Below are 15,526 nucleotides of genomic sequence, written 5' to 3' on the forward strand. Positions count from 1 at the left end.
GAGATATCATCTCACACCGGTCAGAATGGCCATCGTCAAAAAATCTAGAAACAATAAATGCTGGAGAGGGTGTGGAGAAAAGGGAACCCTCTTGCACTGCTGGTGGGAATGTAAATTGATGCAGCCACTATGGAGAACAGTATGGAGGTTCCTTAAAAAACTACAAATAGAACTACCATACGACCCAGCAATCCTACTACTGGGCATATACCCTGAGAAAACCAAAATTCAAAAAGAGTCATGTACCAAAATGTTCATTGCAGCTCTATTTACAATAGCCAGGAGATGGAAGCAAGCTAAGTGTCCATCATCGGATGAATGGATAAAGAAGATGTGGCACATATATACAATGGAATATTACTCAGCCATAAAACGCAACGAAATTGAGTTATTTGTAGTGAGGTGGATGGACCTAGAGTCTGTCATACAAAGCGAAGTAAGTCAGAAAGAGAAAAACAAATACCGTATGCTAACACAGATATATATGGAATCTAAGAAAAAAAAAGAAGGTCATGAAGAACCTAGGGGTAAGATGGGAATAAAGACACAGACCCAGTGGAGAATGGACTTGAGGATATGGGGAGGGGCAAGGAGAAGCTGTGACAAAGTGAGAGAGTGGCACGGACATATATGCACTACCAAACGTAAAATAGATAGCTAGTGGGAAGCAGCCGCATAGCACAGGGAGATCAGCTCGGTGCTTTGTGACCACCTAGAGGGGTGGGATAGGGATGGTGGGAGGGAGGGAGACGCAAGAGGGAAGAGATATGGGAACATATGTATAACTGACTCACTTTGTTATAAAGCAGAAACTAACACACCATTGTAAAGCAATTATACTCCAATAAAGATGTTAGAACAAATACAAATCAAGTGTTTTCTTTAACCCTTTGGGAATGGGATTTTTGGGGGGGAGGTCTACATAAATTCTACAAGGAGTGAGCTCCCATGGAAAACCCAACATTAAAAGGTATGTTCAGATCAGGAAAGTTATAAATTTATGAAGAAATATTCTCTAGGCATTACTGACAAAAATTATAATTCAATATTACTAGACCCTCTGCTCTATGCAGATATACCCAGGGTGGGACTCTCAGCTACCAATGCACTGAAGATCCAGGAAGAAGACACCCAACCAGCTCCGGGAGAGAAGAGCAATTCTGTTCAGATATAAGTGGTCTTCTCCAGTATCGCTGTACTTTTGTGTACCCCCAACATACAGTTTTAAATGTTTTTTTTTTAAAAGACCAGTTTCTACTAGTTATACTGTATTATTTTAATGTTAAGGTTATTATATAGTGACAGATTTTAAAACATGAATTTTATCTATTAAAAAACAAGTTGGAGGTGAAAATATTCACATATGGCCTGCACCTAGTACAAAACTACACTCCAAATTATCAAACTAATCACTAGTCAGATGCAACTATCAGATATTATTACTTGGTAGTCTGGGACTTGAGAACTTTTCTGCAACAGATTTCAAATTTGTTGACAATAACAACTCCACAAATTTCATTATAGCTCTATGAAACAGATTCTTTAAAGGCCAAAACAAAACAAAAACAAAACAACAACAAAATAACACATGTACATTGCTTAACCACGTCTGTAAATTCAGCTAAAGAATCAAAAAGCTGTGTCCGGATTTCTAACATCATACCCGCAACTGAACAAACAGAGTTGCTCTGCCTTTAAGTCAAGTACATGTCTCTGGTATTTAAATGCACCGTTGTGCACGTGGTTTCCCCCTTTCCTCTATAATCAGCACCACATTCTCCTTACTGGTCAGATGGGTGGAGGGGAAAGAATGGACTTTAGCATCCAGCAGAGCTGGCTGTGAACGCTGCCCCACCACTGACCGGACCATCAGTTAGCTTCTCCCATCTCAGTTCTCTCACACTAAAAGGGGCTTGTGATATCTACTCAATAGGGCTGCTGGGGAGAAAATGGGGTTTTCATGAGATGCTGTATATAAAATTCACAGTGCACGCTAAGGGCTGAGCATCACATGCTAAGGGCAGCTTGCAAAGTCCTTTCACTTCCATGGAACTGTCATGGCAATATAATCCCATTCTTTTTTAGTGAGTAAGGATATAAGGGCCTCAGAAGGTGAGGTGACTTTCCTAAAGTCCACTAACCAGTGAGAGTGAGCGAGGCTCCCGGCACCCAGGGCCACCTCCTGCCTGGTCCAGCAAGTTAAGCGGTAAACCTCTACTCTTCAAATTAGTACAGCAGGGGATGAAACGCTTCTAGTGAATCCTCTTATTTTTCTTACGTATCTCACCCTCCTAATGTGAACTGCAAATGTGCGGTGTGGAATAGCCTTGGCCGTGGGGATGATCAGAGTCAACCGAAGGTGACAGCAATGCTCAACCCCTAAGGAAGGAGGCACAAAACAGGCAGCACGCTTGCCTCTACCCCATAACCACTGTCCAGAAGAAACCAAGCCACGGCTGCCCTCACTGGGACAGGTAGACGGGCACCTGCTCTGACTTGGGGTAATGCAGGGAGCCTTTTTCCCCGCCTGCATTTACAAATTCTCAAAGAACTTCCCTGAGCATTTCGACTTTACCATTTACAATCTCTAGCTGCCACTGAGAAGCAGAGCTGTCATGGATGCCCAGCAAGCTGAGGTGGCCACCTAGACAGATCGGCACATGGGACCCCCGCTGCAGCTTCAGGAAGACGGCAGCCCACCCTCCTCCCCATGCCCTCTCGAGGCTGGTCCCTTTGGGACAGCTTAACAGTTACACTGACTTCCAGTGAGTTCTGCTCCACGAGGTTTCATGGACCAGGACGCCCCACAGTCACTTATGAAGACTGTCACGGGGTTAGGGACAAAGGGTCCAGGTGCTGCGATTTGTCTGAAACACACCACACCCACTTCGTGCATAAAAAGGCCTGGATTTTCAGTTCTAATATTCAGCTGAAAGTAACGTTTGGAATTTGGTTTCAAAAAAAATTGCAGGGCTTCCCTGGTGGCGCAGTGGTTGAGAGTCCGCCTGCCGATGCAGGGGACATGGGTTCGTGCCCCGGTCCAGGAGGATCCCACATGCCGCGGAGCGGCTGGGCCCGTGAGCCATGGCCGCTGAGCCTGCGCGTCCGGAGCCTGTGCTCCGCAAGGGGAGAGGCTGCAACAGTGAGAGGCCCGCGTACCGCAAAAAAAAAAAAAAAAAAAAAAAAAAAAAAAATTGCAGCTTTGGGGAGAAAAAAAATCATAACAATATGAAAAAAATCAAATTATTTGTTAAAATCCCGACAGCCTTAATTGGGTGTGGGTATTGCCAAGCACTACCTATCTGCCTTGAGTGAGCACAGGTACAACCTGCGTGGCCCCTGACTTGTGGTTTTAGTTAAATGTTTTTGCTGGATTTCAGCAATGTGATAGTCCAGTCTGTTACATTACTCTGCATTGCTTCTTAGTGACGGGGGGTGGGGGGGTCTCAAAATAATCACCTCATACGAAAAGTGCCCACAGCACACACATTTATCTGAGACTTTACCACCAACCCATCTCTAAAATTTAACATTAACTAAATAACAGAAAGGAAGTAATAACAGTTAAACTAGGACAACAACCATGTTCAATAAATGGTTTGGCAATTCTGATCAAGCTTCTAGAAAATAGCAAACCAATAAATACAAAGTAACCAAAGCCATGCTTCCCTGGGGTTAGGAGAACAGGTGATGACCTAGGGAAGGGTGCACAGACAGACATACCCTCAAGTAAAACTGAAATACATCAGAGACAATGTGACCATGACACAATGTAAATTTACAACTTTTTTGCCTAAGAATCCCTTTGCTATACACCTGAAACTAACACAGCATTGTAAGTCAACTATACTTCAGTAAAAAAACAAACAAAAACATCTTTTTTTTTTTTAAGGCTCAGACATAGAAGACTGTTTTTAAATCTCACCTGAAGTTACTGGTTGGATAATCAGCCTTTCCATCTTGGAAACTCATCTATAAAAGCAAGACGTACAAGATCTCGCAAGGCTACCGAGGGGAGAGCAGAGCATGCCCGGGCCCATCCTGATGCCCATCCTGATGCCTGGAACCCCCAGGCCATGGGGCCGGGCCAGGCATCTCATCCGACTATCCTTTATCTTGTGACTGTATGAACCGAGAAGGGAATGGATTCTAGAACATTCCAAAGCCAGCTCAGAGCAGCTTGAGAGGTGGAAGACGGCAGGACTCCTCAAGCTATGTGACACTTGTGGCTTCTAAGCACTTAGAACGAAACCCCCAGCCTGTGCCAGTGCCTGAGCAGTTGCACATGGAAGGGCTTCCTCATCTGACATCCGTTTTCTGAAAACACAAGAGAACTTAGGTGGCAGCCAAGGATCTGAGAGCGTGAGGGAAGGTGAGCCACGGGGGCGAGGGGGGCACTGGGGGCTGAACCAACAAAATAAGAGAGAAGGAGGTGGCGACGAGCAAAACAGTGAAGTGGAGAAAAGAACTGGGGGGTGCCTGTAAAAACACACCTCCCATTTTCTCCAGTCTCCCATGTTAGTGACAAATACATTTTTCTTAGCCATTTAAAAACATTTTTTATTTTGAAATAATATGAGACTTACAGAAGAGTCGTAAAGGACAGAGAGTTCCTGTATTATCTTTCCGTCAGTTTCCCCTAATGCTAACATCTTATGCGGCAAATACAGTTTCTGTTGTCCTGTTCTTCATGCTATTATCAAGAACCACAGGAGACTGATTCACAAAACTAATAATCCCTTCCTTACTCTCAGCAGTTGGAAGCCGGGATCTGGGTGAAAACACTAACGCCTGCTTGTGTGAAGGGCTCCCAGGCAGAGTCCCCCGTCTCCCCAGCTCCCCTCGGCCAGCCGCCCAGCCCCAAGGAGGGTGGCGCAGAAATCTACTCAAAGAGGAGAGCGCGGGGGAAACGCCAAATGACTCGGAACAATGTCTCAGAATTTTTTTTTCTTTTTAAAAGTGAAAGCGGCTACCCCGTGGGGCTGGGACATTATCAAAAGGTGAGAATCTGCTATGAGTCATGAAAATCACAAACAAGCACTCAGGCTCGAGTACACCTTCACTGACCCAGCACCATCAGAGGGTTCTTCGACTGCCGTCTCTACGTACACAGAACACTGAAAGGACTATCTCAGAGCTCTCAACGACGGCTAACAGCTGACAGCACCTTTGTGAAGGAGATTTTAGTAAAGGAATGAACAAGCAGTGTGATGCTACCCCCATTCTTGGCAGATACTACAGAGAAGATGGATAAAGATTCCTGGTGCCCAAGCAGTGGCCAGCCAGAATTAGACCGTAACCATGGCTGTAAATCCTTCCAAAGAAAGGCACGGAGTGAGCAGCAGCTAAGACTCAGCTCACCTGCTGATGTGGAAGCGGCCGGGGTGATGCTCTCAGAAGAGAAACACAGGGGCTGCCTGATCAGCCCCAGACTGAGCATGTAGACCACCCCTCCTGGTCCTCAGACGGCGGCTCCCTTTACAAAAATGAGTTTTCCACAATTTTGCTTTGGAATCAAAATTTAAACTCGTGTCCCCCCCCGCCAATCACTTCTTTTTCACTAATTACAGAAAATAAAACTTTCTGAAATGCTCTGACGGCAGCACACAGTGTTACAGTTGGTGTTAACCATCTAGGGATGTCTGCCCACCACCACCAATATGGCCTCCTTGTCTCAGCTTAGCAGTGTTTTGCCATCTAGGGAGGGGCTGTTATGTATCTGACGGTCCTCGATCTCCTAGCACATTAAAAGAATCAAGCACTGATAGCCAACCCCACCCAACCAATTAGACTTGAAGATGAAAACAAAGCTCAAATGTCACGCAGTGCTTTTCTTATTGTGGGTACTTGATAACTGATTCTGTCATGTCCATAATATTAAGTCAAGACAGAAGCTAGATGATTCAGATATTCACTCCAAGTCAGAATTCTGAACCCAGAGTTCATCGATTCCTAAGGGGGAATCCACGGATAAACATCATAAGATCAATGAGCTCCATGGACTCGTGGGTGACTTTTTTTTTTTTTTGCGGTATGCGGGCCTCTCACTGTCATGGCCTCTCCCGTCGCGGAGCACAGGCTCCGGACGCGCAGGCTCAGCGGCCATGGCTCACGGGCCCAGCCGCTCCGCGGCATGTGGGATCTTCCCGCACCGGGGCCAGAACCCGTGTCCCCTGCATCGGCAGGCGGACTCTCAACCACTGCGCCACCAGGGGAGCCCGTGGGTGACTTTTTACGTAGGCATCTGAGCAATTTTCTGAGCGTCCACAGACGCTCGGAGCCGGGATGGGCCGCCAAGACGGACAGACCCAGCCCCCAGCTGCACAGACACCGATGTGTGATGACTTATCCAAGGACAAAGGGACCTCCTTGTGAGACCTGGGGCAAAACCCCATGTGCCCTTCCTCTGAGGCCACCTGCCGTCCAGGAGGCTTCCCCTGAGCATACACAAGAGCCTGCAAACGGCGTTTACTGAGGTTAGGGGGGTTCGGCCTGAGAAAACTCAGACTCCCTGCTTTCTTCTCCAAAAAAGCAAAGCTATACTCAAGTCTCTATAACTCTCTATGTCCAACCCAGGAAACCCAGAAAGAAAGATGGAGAAATAGAAGGCTGAACGCCGAAGAGGATGAGGATGGGGGACAGATGGAGGCCACGACCTCTCCCCCACGACAGTATCCAAGAGCACGCGGCCCACTCCTCAGCCAGCAGAGCACAGGGAGCTCGCGGCCCAGCCCCCTCCTGGACTAGTCCAGGCGCCGGCACCGAAGGCGAGGTCTCAAGGAGCAGGCCGAGGCCCCTGTCCAGCCCTGAGGTGTGGGTGGCCGGCACCTTGCAAAGGACCAGCACATCCCTCTGCGGTCGCATCCCAGAGAGGACAGGAGCGAAACCACAGCCCCCGCTGTTCCAAAGGGCAGGAAGAGGAGGGAGGGGCCGGCATCAGAAGTAAGTGTGGCGGGTCGGTCATCCGGTCAAGACCCGGACGGGCCCTGCAGCCATCTCTGTGGTCAGGGTCCACCCCGGGTGGCCTTGGCTCTGGGCCCCCCTTGGCCTCAGGCCCCGCGGCGTGAGGAGGGGGCTGCGCTCACCACGTCAGCAAGCGGAGCCAGAGCGCGTCCATCCAGCTGCCGGGCCCCGACGGCACAGCCGCCCGCGGTGACTCCCGCCGCTGCCACTCTGCCACTCGGTGGGGGGGGGGGGGGGGGGGGGGGCTCTTCTCCTCCACTGTGTGACTCTGCAGATGCCTCGCCATGACAACGTTTTCTTTTGCCCAGAAAAACAGGATGGAAAGGGAGAGCCTGGAGGAGAGCGAGAGAGCAGGGGACGGAGGCTGGGGAAGCAGAGGGCTGGGGACAACGGAGGGCAGAGTGAAGGAAGAGGCCAGAGGGACACGGAGCCAGCGAGTTCATAGGAAAGCCCCCGCCACCGGGGCACAAAGGGAAGGTGGCTGAGTGAGCTCTCGGGTGCTGGGGTCCCCACCTCACAGGTGCAGCCGGAGAGCAGGGGGCGCGGCGGCCCCAGGCCTCCCTGAGCCGAGACCTGTGCCGAGACCTGTGCCGTCGGGCTCCCCACCCCTGCTGCCTGCCCACGGGCACATCCCACGTGAGCACAGGGCCCCGCCCCCTGGGCGAGCCAGCCCCGCGCCGGAGCTCTAGGAGCCCCCAAGGCAGAGGCTCAGGCCTTTGGGCCCTCGTCAGGCCATCACCCAGCTGGGGGCAGCTTCTGGGTATCCGGCCCCAGGTGGCCCACAGCTCTCAGCCAGCAGTGACAGCCCCCTTCCACTGGCCGGTGTGCGCTGTCCAGGGACACACGGGGCCTAACACAGACCCCTTTAGGACCACAGCCACGTCGATGGGGGTAGGGGCTGTGAGAGGAAGTGGAGAGAGAGGCCAGCACCGGTGAGATTTCTTCCCCCTGCCACCGTGTCCCCTCCTCCACTGGGCACGCCCTCCTGTCCCAGGCTGCGGCCAGGAAGCCACCCACTCGGCGTCTTCCCGCTGCAGGACGTGAGGCACCCCACACCTCCACTCGCAACGGGCCCGCCCACGCCCGGCGCTGAGATTTGGTTTTCCTCCTTTCTTTCCTTCCCTCATCTGACACTGTGAGTGGCATCGAAGCCTGTGGGACAGAGTGTATAAATAATCCTTGGCCACAACGAGGGCAGTGATGTCCCTTCCTTTCACTCCAGCAAAGACTTGGCATCTCCCCGGCACATCAGCCCTAACGATCAAGGACGGACCAAGAACAGGGGGCTAACACCCTGAAGCTAGGAAAACGGGAAATTTTTTTAAAAATCCAGCAAACTACAAAGAGACCAAATGGCCTTTCAGACGCCAATGAAAATGAATCCCAGACATTTCAAACAAGTTCACCAACTTGCCCCCAAGTCCCTTCCGAAAGGAAGCAGGGTGCTAGAAATGTAGAACAGTGCATTGGAGAGCTAATGCGGAACTCAGCTCTACTTTGATCCCTCCCAGCCTGTGTCCTTCTGTGCCCTTGGTGACTCTCTCTGCCCTGAAGTGATGCCTCTCTTCCAAGAGGGGAAGAGTCTGCAAGACCTCCTAAGCATCTCTCATTCACAGCTCACTCCTGCTAAGGATAAAGGCAAACCTAACATACACTGCTTTTATTCAGTCATTTGAACAGCCCTTTAGAAAAGGTCATCAACTCACAACAGTCTACCTAAGAAAAATAAGCTAAAAGATGGGCAGGCTTTGTCTCCATGCAGATGACAAAGAGCTAAGAGGACTCCATGGCCAAGGCCCTCGGCTTCCAATTCTTTTTTATCTCAGGGGACAGCTCAGCAGGATTTGACCACAGACACTAACTTCAAGAAGACTGGGTAGGCAGCCTTGTGGCTAAGTCGTGCATTAGGTGAGCAGAGTGGGAAGGCATTCAAAACGTGCAAATGTATGCGCCACATCGGGAAGCGGGGTTGCTGCTCACCTAATCATCAATCTCTCATGTCTGGGCTTCTAGTCATCCACGATCCTCTCCACTACTCAGGCTTGGAGCTATTGCTATTTTTACTTACAGATGAGGACACAGAGACTTAGAAAGACCGGGTACCTTGCCGCAGGGCACGCAGTGGTAAAGCCTGGTAGCCCAGGATACAGATTCAGGTTTCCAACTACTGAGATCAAGAGTTCTTTCTATTATACCACTACCTACAAGAAAAGGCTACCCGGAATTGAATCACTGTGAAAGATGATTGTCTCACTACTGGGGAACATCAGGCTCCACATCATTCTTCAGGGACAAATGGGTTTGCTGTAAGGATGCAACCTCTCTGTTCCCTCCTACAGGAATTATGTCAGATAGCATGCATTCAGAAATAGGCATGTTTAGTTTCTGAAAAAGGATCATGATTAATCTATTCAACGGCAGCCATGTAGAAAGACTACCATTTACAAATAAATTCTATTTTCACTGGACTTTTTAACAAGAGCATCTTACAACCAAGAGATCCTGAAATAATGCAGGACACTCAAAGAAAGGCAAGAAAGATATATAGTTAAAAATGCTGAAAAATAAATCACACGATCCATGAATCTTTTTCTTTTCCTGTAGCTTCTTAGAGACGCAAGCTCTTCAAAGCAATCCATGCAAAAAACTCAAAAGGTTAAGCTAAGTGGGTGAGCAGGCATTAAATATTCAACACAAGTTATGTTCATGCCGGACACCAAAACCTAATCATCAGTGCATGTCCCTTTTTTCTACCTTGAAGAAATAAACAGGACAAAATATATTCTCAACAGGATTAAATTGCAAACAGCACAACACACAGTTGTCAAGGCTATATGTCTCCAGATCCTCAGTGCTCTCTGTTCCATCAACACCACGCCTACAAACTGCGAGAATAATCACTGCCAAAGCTACACCCTACGTGATTACATAACATTTTTCTAAAAAGCTGAAAAAACATATTTAAACAGGAGTAACAGAAGTAAAACGCTGCTTACCTTACAGAAAACGGGTTTCACTCTTGTGGATTTTCTTTTACAGCAATACGCCCAATACAAGTATGGACAACACTCCAAGAAAATTTGACAAAGCATAAAATGGTTTACTGTCTTCAAATTACCCTTCTCTCTTTTCAAACATATTTGACAGAGTAAATCTTTGAAATTTCCCTAGGACTTTCTGATACCTTTCTATTTCAAAAGGACAAACTATTTCAGAGATCCATTTAGAGACCTATGCATCCTTGGAATGAGGAAGGAAAAGTTGACAGTGCCACCGAACAACTAGTATCCGAAAGAAATTCTCTTAATCCTGAGCTGTAAAGAGTGCTTGAAGATTACTGCCCGGATGCCTTCCAGAAAGAAAGGCTTATCTTGTCTGCATAACAGTCTTTAGACATTTTAGAGTGAAATCAACTTTCAAGACAGAGAAAAGAAAACCACGCAAGCATGCCTACATTTGGATCAGAAGGCACATCCCTGAGAATCAAAGCCCTTGTTTACTTACATGCTGTACATAGAAAGGAAAAGTTCAAAGAAACCTGCACCCTCTGGGAGAAATGATTCCATCTAAGTCGGCTGCTGGGAAATGAGTAAGACACGCGTTCTCTCTCACTCTCATCCCAGGCAGTGAAAAAAATCCCAAACTGTTCTTTCAAGTCACATTCACAAGGGCTTCCTAGCGCCACCAAGCTCTTCCTTCAAGGCAGCCTGGGGGTTGGGGAAGGCTCACCCCCTTGCTCTGGATTTCCACCCCATGCCCTGAACCCGCCTGCTCTGGGAAGGTGCCGGGTTAGGGCACACAGGGAGACGGCAGGACCACCGAGTGCCACATCTGCAGAGCCAGCTCAGAGGGCGGGGAACAAAGCAAGCGGCACTTCTGTGGGGACGGCTTTACACACCTCAAGTTCCCAGAACAAACCAGAAACTCCTTCAACCCCGTCACTTCCAAAAGAACTGTTTATTCCTTTCAGGCTCCAAACTATTGCAGTAGTGCGAGCTGACTGCTAACAATATTGAAAAAAAAAAAAAAATCCCCCAAACCGGAGAGGTTGACAGGGGCACACAAAGAGCTGTGACAGTAATAGGCACCCTTGAGGAGAATGGCGGCAATCAATTATGAACCATTTGCAGAAATTGCGGGGCTGTCAAAAGCCCTACTTACAGCTGTGCTTCTTCAAGCCAGGCTGCATTTGATTTTCAAGGGACATTATTCCTGATTCTCAGGTGTAGCATATTGTTAGTAAAAATACCCCAAACAGCCCAGGTTCAACCAGGGTCTTATCTGAAAAGAAGTTAATGACCCCTGAGAAGGTTGACGGGCCAGCATGAGAAGCCCAGGAACCAGAGACAGGTCTCCCCTCTGGGGAGTGACCACCTCCTGTGGGCACCATGGGACAGCGCCAGGGCCATCCCGAAAGACCCAGGACCAGCACCCGCTGGACAGGCACCCTAAAACTCCCAAATCACCGTTTGGAAAATAGGAAAGCATTGCTTTTAGATATAACCTGCTGTTTCTAGGAGGCTAAACATAATGAGAGAAGAGAAATTTTATTTTTTAATTCTTCAATTCAAAACTTCCTTTTCACTACTATCCATCACAGTGCTCACTTCTGATGATCACAGATTCTTTTTTCCCCAAGGAACAAAGAATATGTAAACCGAGTAGTGCTAGGCATTTGCTAGGATTTTTTTTAAATATACTGAAATCCATTATTATAGATAGATATCTTCAAATTTGAAAAAGGTGAGCTGATAACTACTCTAGACTTGAGAGGAATCTGACAGCAAATGCTTAACATGCTAATATTCTTTAATTTTTTTTTCTTCTGTGTTCCTTGATATCTTTTGCTTTTTCCTTTAATCATCTTAGCAATGAAAATTAGGGCTCAGAGAGCTCCAATTTCAAGCTGAACTGCAGTTTTCACTCCTCTTCTAAATTTCTAACTGATGCTCCAATGTTCATCTTAAAAACCTTTGTTTAGTTATGATAGGCATTAAGTAATAGAAATGGAAATAGCCTCAACATGGTAACTTTCTGCAGATTTATTTGATTGAATCTTCACATAAAATAAAACCTGGAAAAGAATTTAATTTCCTCCTTAAGAATTTTAATGGGGAACTCAAACATCGTAACAGAGAGGAAACCATTATCCCTAATGGCGTTAATGATCTCCCCAAAGCTGCCACCTGCGACAGTGCCGCACAGCCACACTGACCTTAAACAGAGAGCCTAGCTTCTTGAGCGTTTCCTTAGCGTTCTCCTTTTTTAAAAAAGTCAAGACAAAGCAATCCAAACGCATCTATTTGATGCTCTAGGATCCACTGCTTCCAAAAAAACGATGAATTTGAGCTACAATATTGGGTTCCCACAAGTAAATAACCACCAGAGAGAGAACAGAGCAGAAAAGACTAAAAATGCTGATGACTGCAGTTTAGTAAAAGAAACTGCTTCCTGGGGGCATAACCAGGCCAGTGAAAGTAGCTGAGTATTTGGTTTGTATGAGGAACTGAGAAGAAAGGAAAGGGAGATTTTGGAGGAGGTGGCTAGGGAATGGGGGGAGGAATTCCAGGGGTAAGAAAGGGAAACAGAGAAGAGAGGTGAGGCCAGGTGCCAGTGGCCGCTTGAACCTGCTCTGCAGCTGGCAGGCTCTATCCCACCCCATCCACCCATCCCACCCTGAGCACCACCACCAGTCACCTGGGGCTGGGCCAATGGCCAGTCACCTAAGGACCGGCTCCTACGAGTATTAGTTTAAACCCAACTGGGGTGTGGTCCTGCTATAAATTTTTTTAAATACCCATCATAGTTTACATTGCCTCCACTCTTGTTTTGTATTTAAGACAAAAGGAAGAAATATAAAACAGGGTTATAATCTCAAAGTCAGTTAAAACTGGACTGTGTACTTACAAAGATCATGTCAGACAGACAATTTCTGAAAAGAGAGCTAACTAAGAACAGTTAAAAATGTAGGAAAGGGGGCTTCCCTGGTGGCGCAGTGGTTGGAAGTCCGCCTGCCGATGCAGGGGACACGGGTTCGTGCCCCGGTCCGGGAGGATCCCACATGCCGCGGAGCGGCTGGGCTCGTGAGCTATGGCCGCTGAGCCTGCGCGTCCGGAGCCTGTACTCCGCAACGGGAGAGGCCACACAGCATACCGCAAAAAAAAAAAAAAAAAAAACTGGAACCCTCGTGCACTGCTGGTGGGAACGTAAAATGGCGCAGCGCTGGCTGTGCAAGCCAGTTGGGCTGTTCCTCAAAAAAGCTAAACATAGAACTACCACATGACTCAGCAATTCCACTTTGAGTGGCACACCCAGAAGAAGTGAAAACAAGGTTTTAAACAGATATTTGTATGCCAATGTCACTGCAGCGTTACTCACAACAGCCAAATGGTGGAAACAACCCACGTGTCCATCAATAGATGAATGGATAAACAAAATGTAGTGTGTGTGTGTGTGTGTGTACACAATGGAATATCATTCAGCCATAAAAGGAGTAAAGTTTTGATACATGCTACCACATGGATGAACCTTGAAAACATTATGCAGAAACAAAAGGACAAATATTATACGATCACACTCACATGACATAACCAGAACAGGCAAATGAGACAGAAAGTATAACAGAGGCTTCCAGGGGACTAGGGGTGGGATGCATGGGTGGTTATTGTCTAACGGGTACTGAGTTTCTATTTGGCAGGATGAAAACGTTCTGGAAATGGATAGTGGTAATGGTTTGCACAATACTGTGAATGTTAATGCCATGAAGCGCACACTTAAAAGTGGTGAAAATGGCGAAGTTTATGTTTTATGTATTTTATAACAAAATGACAACATTCCAAAAATAGTTTCTCTTCAGCCAAAAATAAATGTAGTAAATGAATACAATAGTAATTTTATGTGACCCTCAGAACACCTGAGCTTAGATTTTCCTTGTCAAACCATCCTAGTGTACAAATGGCCAAGTTTGCAGTACTCTTTGGTGGCATGCCACAGGTCAGGCAAGAGGTTGGACCAGGGTCAATGATTCCTACTAGTACTTCACTTCAAATAAAGAAAGAAACTATTTTCTTTTTTTTTTTCTTTTCTTTTTTTTTTTTTTCTTGGTACGTGGGCCTCTCACTGTCGTGGCCTCTCCCGTTGTGGAGCACAGGCTCCGGACACGCAGGCTCAGCGGCCATGGCTCACGGGCCCAGCCGCTCCGCGGCATATGGGATCCTCCCAGACCGGGGCAAGAACCTGTGTCCCCTGCATCGGCAGGTGGACTCTCAAACACTGCGCCACCAGGGAAGCCCGGAAACTATTTTCTTTAAAGAAAAAAAAAAATGTTTGTATTGACTGTTGTACCTAGGGATAGGAGAACTCCATCTTTTTCTCCCCACCTCAGGTGCAGGTGGGAATCAACACTTGCCTGCCAGGCCCTTGTTTGGGATCTGGGGCAGCATCTTACCCTGAAGGTCTGCTCCTTCTTCTCCCTGTGGGAAACCTGGTCCAGCGTGCCATCAGTCTGACTCCTTTTCAGGCCAGTTGTGATGTCAGGAACATTGCTGAAATCTGCATGAAAAGTGACAAAAACAGGCGAGTTTGGCCATCTGCAAAGAATAGTAGTGAATGACTTAGAGGCTCAGAGAAAGAGAGGAAAGAAAAAAGTTAACTAACACCCTAGAAGGCAGGACACCATTGTCCGTAGTGATACTGACACTACCATATGCATAGCTGGTCTTCTAAAACAGATCCGGGCTCTGGCTAAGTGAAGAAGCACTGCATCCGCCTGTTTTGCATCTGTTTTGCCTGTTTAGCATTTGCCTGTTTTGGTCAAAGGAGGCCAATGACCAATCAAAACACTGACTTAAATGCCTGGCCACTCTTGTCACTGCTGTGCAAACTTCACTAAGTACACTTATTATACAGTGTTGGTACTTTCCTTCCTTTATTTTTGGCTAAATGAGGGCAAAATCACCAGGGATATCTGGGTAAACCAATGATGCAACACCATAGATTCTTATTACAGTCCACAAAGTGCTCATTTGCGAGCATAATTCTTCTTTTTCTGGCATCGACCACATCCTAAATTGAAAGTCCCAAGAACAGTAAACCTTTGTTAACTTCCAGAGTAAGGGTTAAGAAACAATATAAAAGGTGAGCAGATGGGACCTCCCTGGTGGCACAGTGGTTAAGAATCCGCCTGCCAATGCAGGGGACACGGGTTCAAGCCCTGGTCCGGGAAGATCCCACATGCTGCGGAGCAGCTAAGCCCAGGCGCCACAGCTATGGAGCCTGTGCTCTGCAGCCCACGAGCTCACAGCTACTGAGCCCACATGCCACAACTAAAGCCCGCACGCCTAGAGCCTGTGCTCCGCAACAAGAGGAGCCCCCGCTCTCTGCAACTAGAGAAAACCTGCACGCAGCAACGAAGACCCAACGCAGCCAAAGTTAAAAATAAATAAATAAATAAAGTTATTTAAAAAAAAAAAAAAAGAAGGTAAGCAGAGCATGTGCCTTTCCAACCTACACTTATACACATATGCCATCCTCAACGGTTCTTTCCAGTGGTTCTCAAATTAAC

The 15,526-nt window shown here is 47.4% G+C and overlaps 1 protein-coding gene across 1 annotated transcript in view; it reads right to left on the bottom strand.

The window, feature by feature from the left end:
* TIAM2 (TIAM Rac1 associated GEF 2) overlaps positions 1 to 15,526 on the bottom strand; it is a 113,493-nt gene that overhangs the window by 29,178 nt on the left and 68,789 nt on the right. The window contains exon 14 of the mRNA XM_082856050.1: positions 14,411 to 14,514. Coding sequence (XP_082712176.1) covers positions 14,411 to 14,514 — 104 coding nt within the window. The remainder of the gene's footprint in view (positions 1 to 14,410; positions 14,515 to 15,526) is intronic.

The sequence above is a fragment of the Leucopleurus acutus genome, assembly GCF_964270905.1.
Source record: "Leucopleurus acutus genome assembly, chromosome: 15".
NCBI lineage: Eukaryota > Metazoa > Chordata > Mammalia > Artiodactyla > Delphinidae > Leucopleurus > Leucopleurus acutus.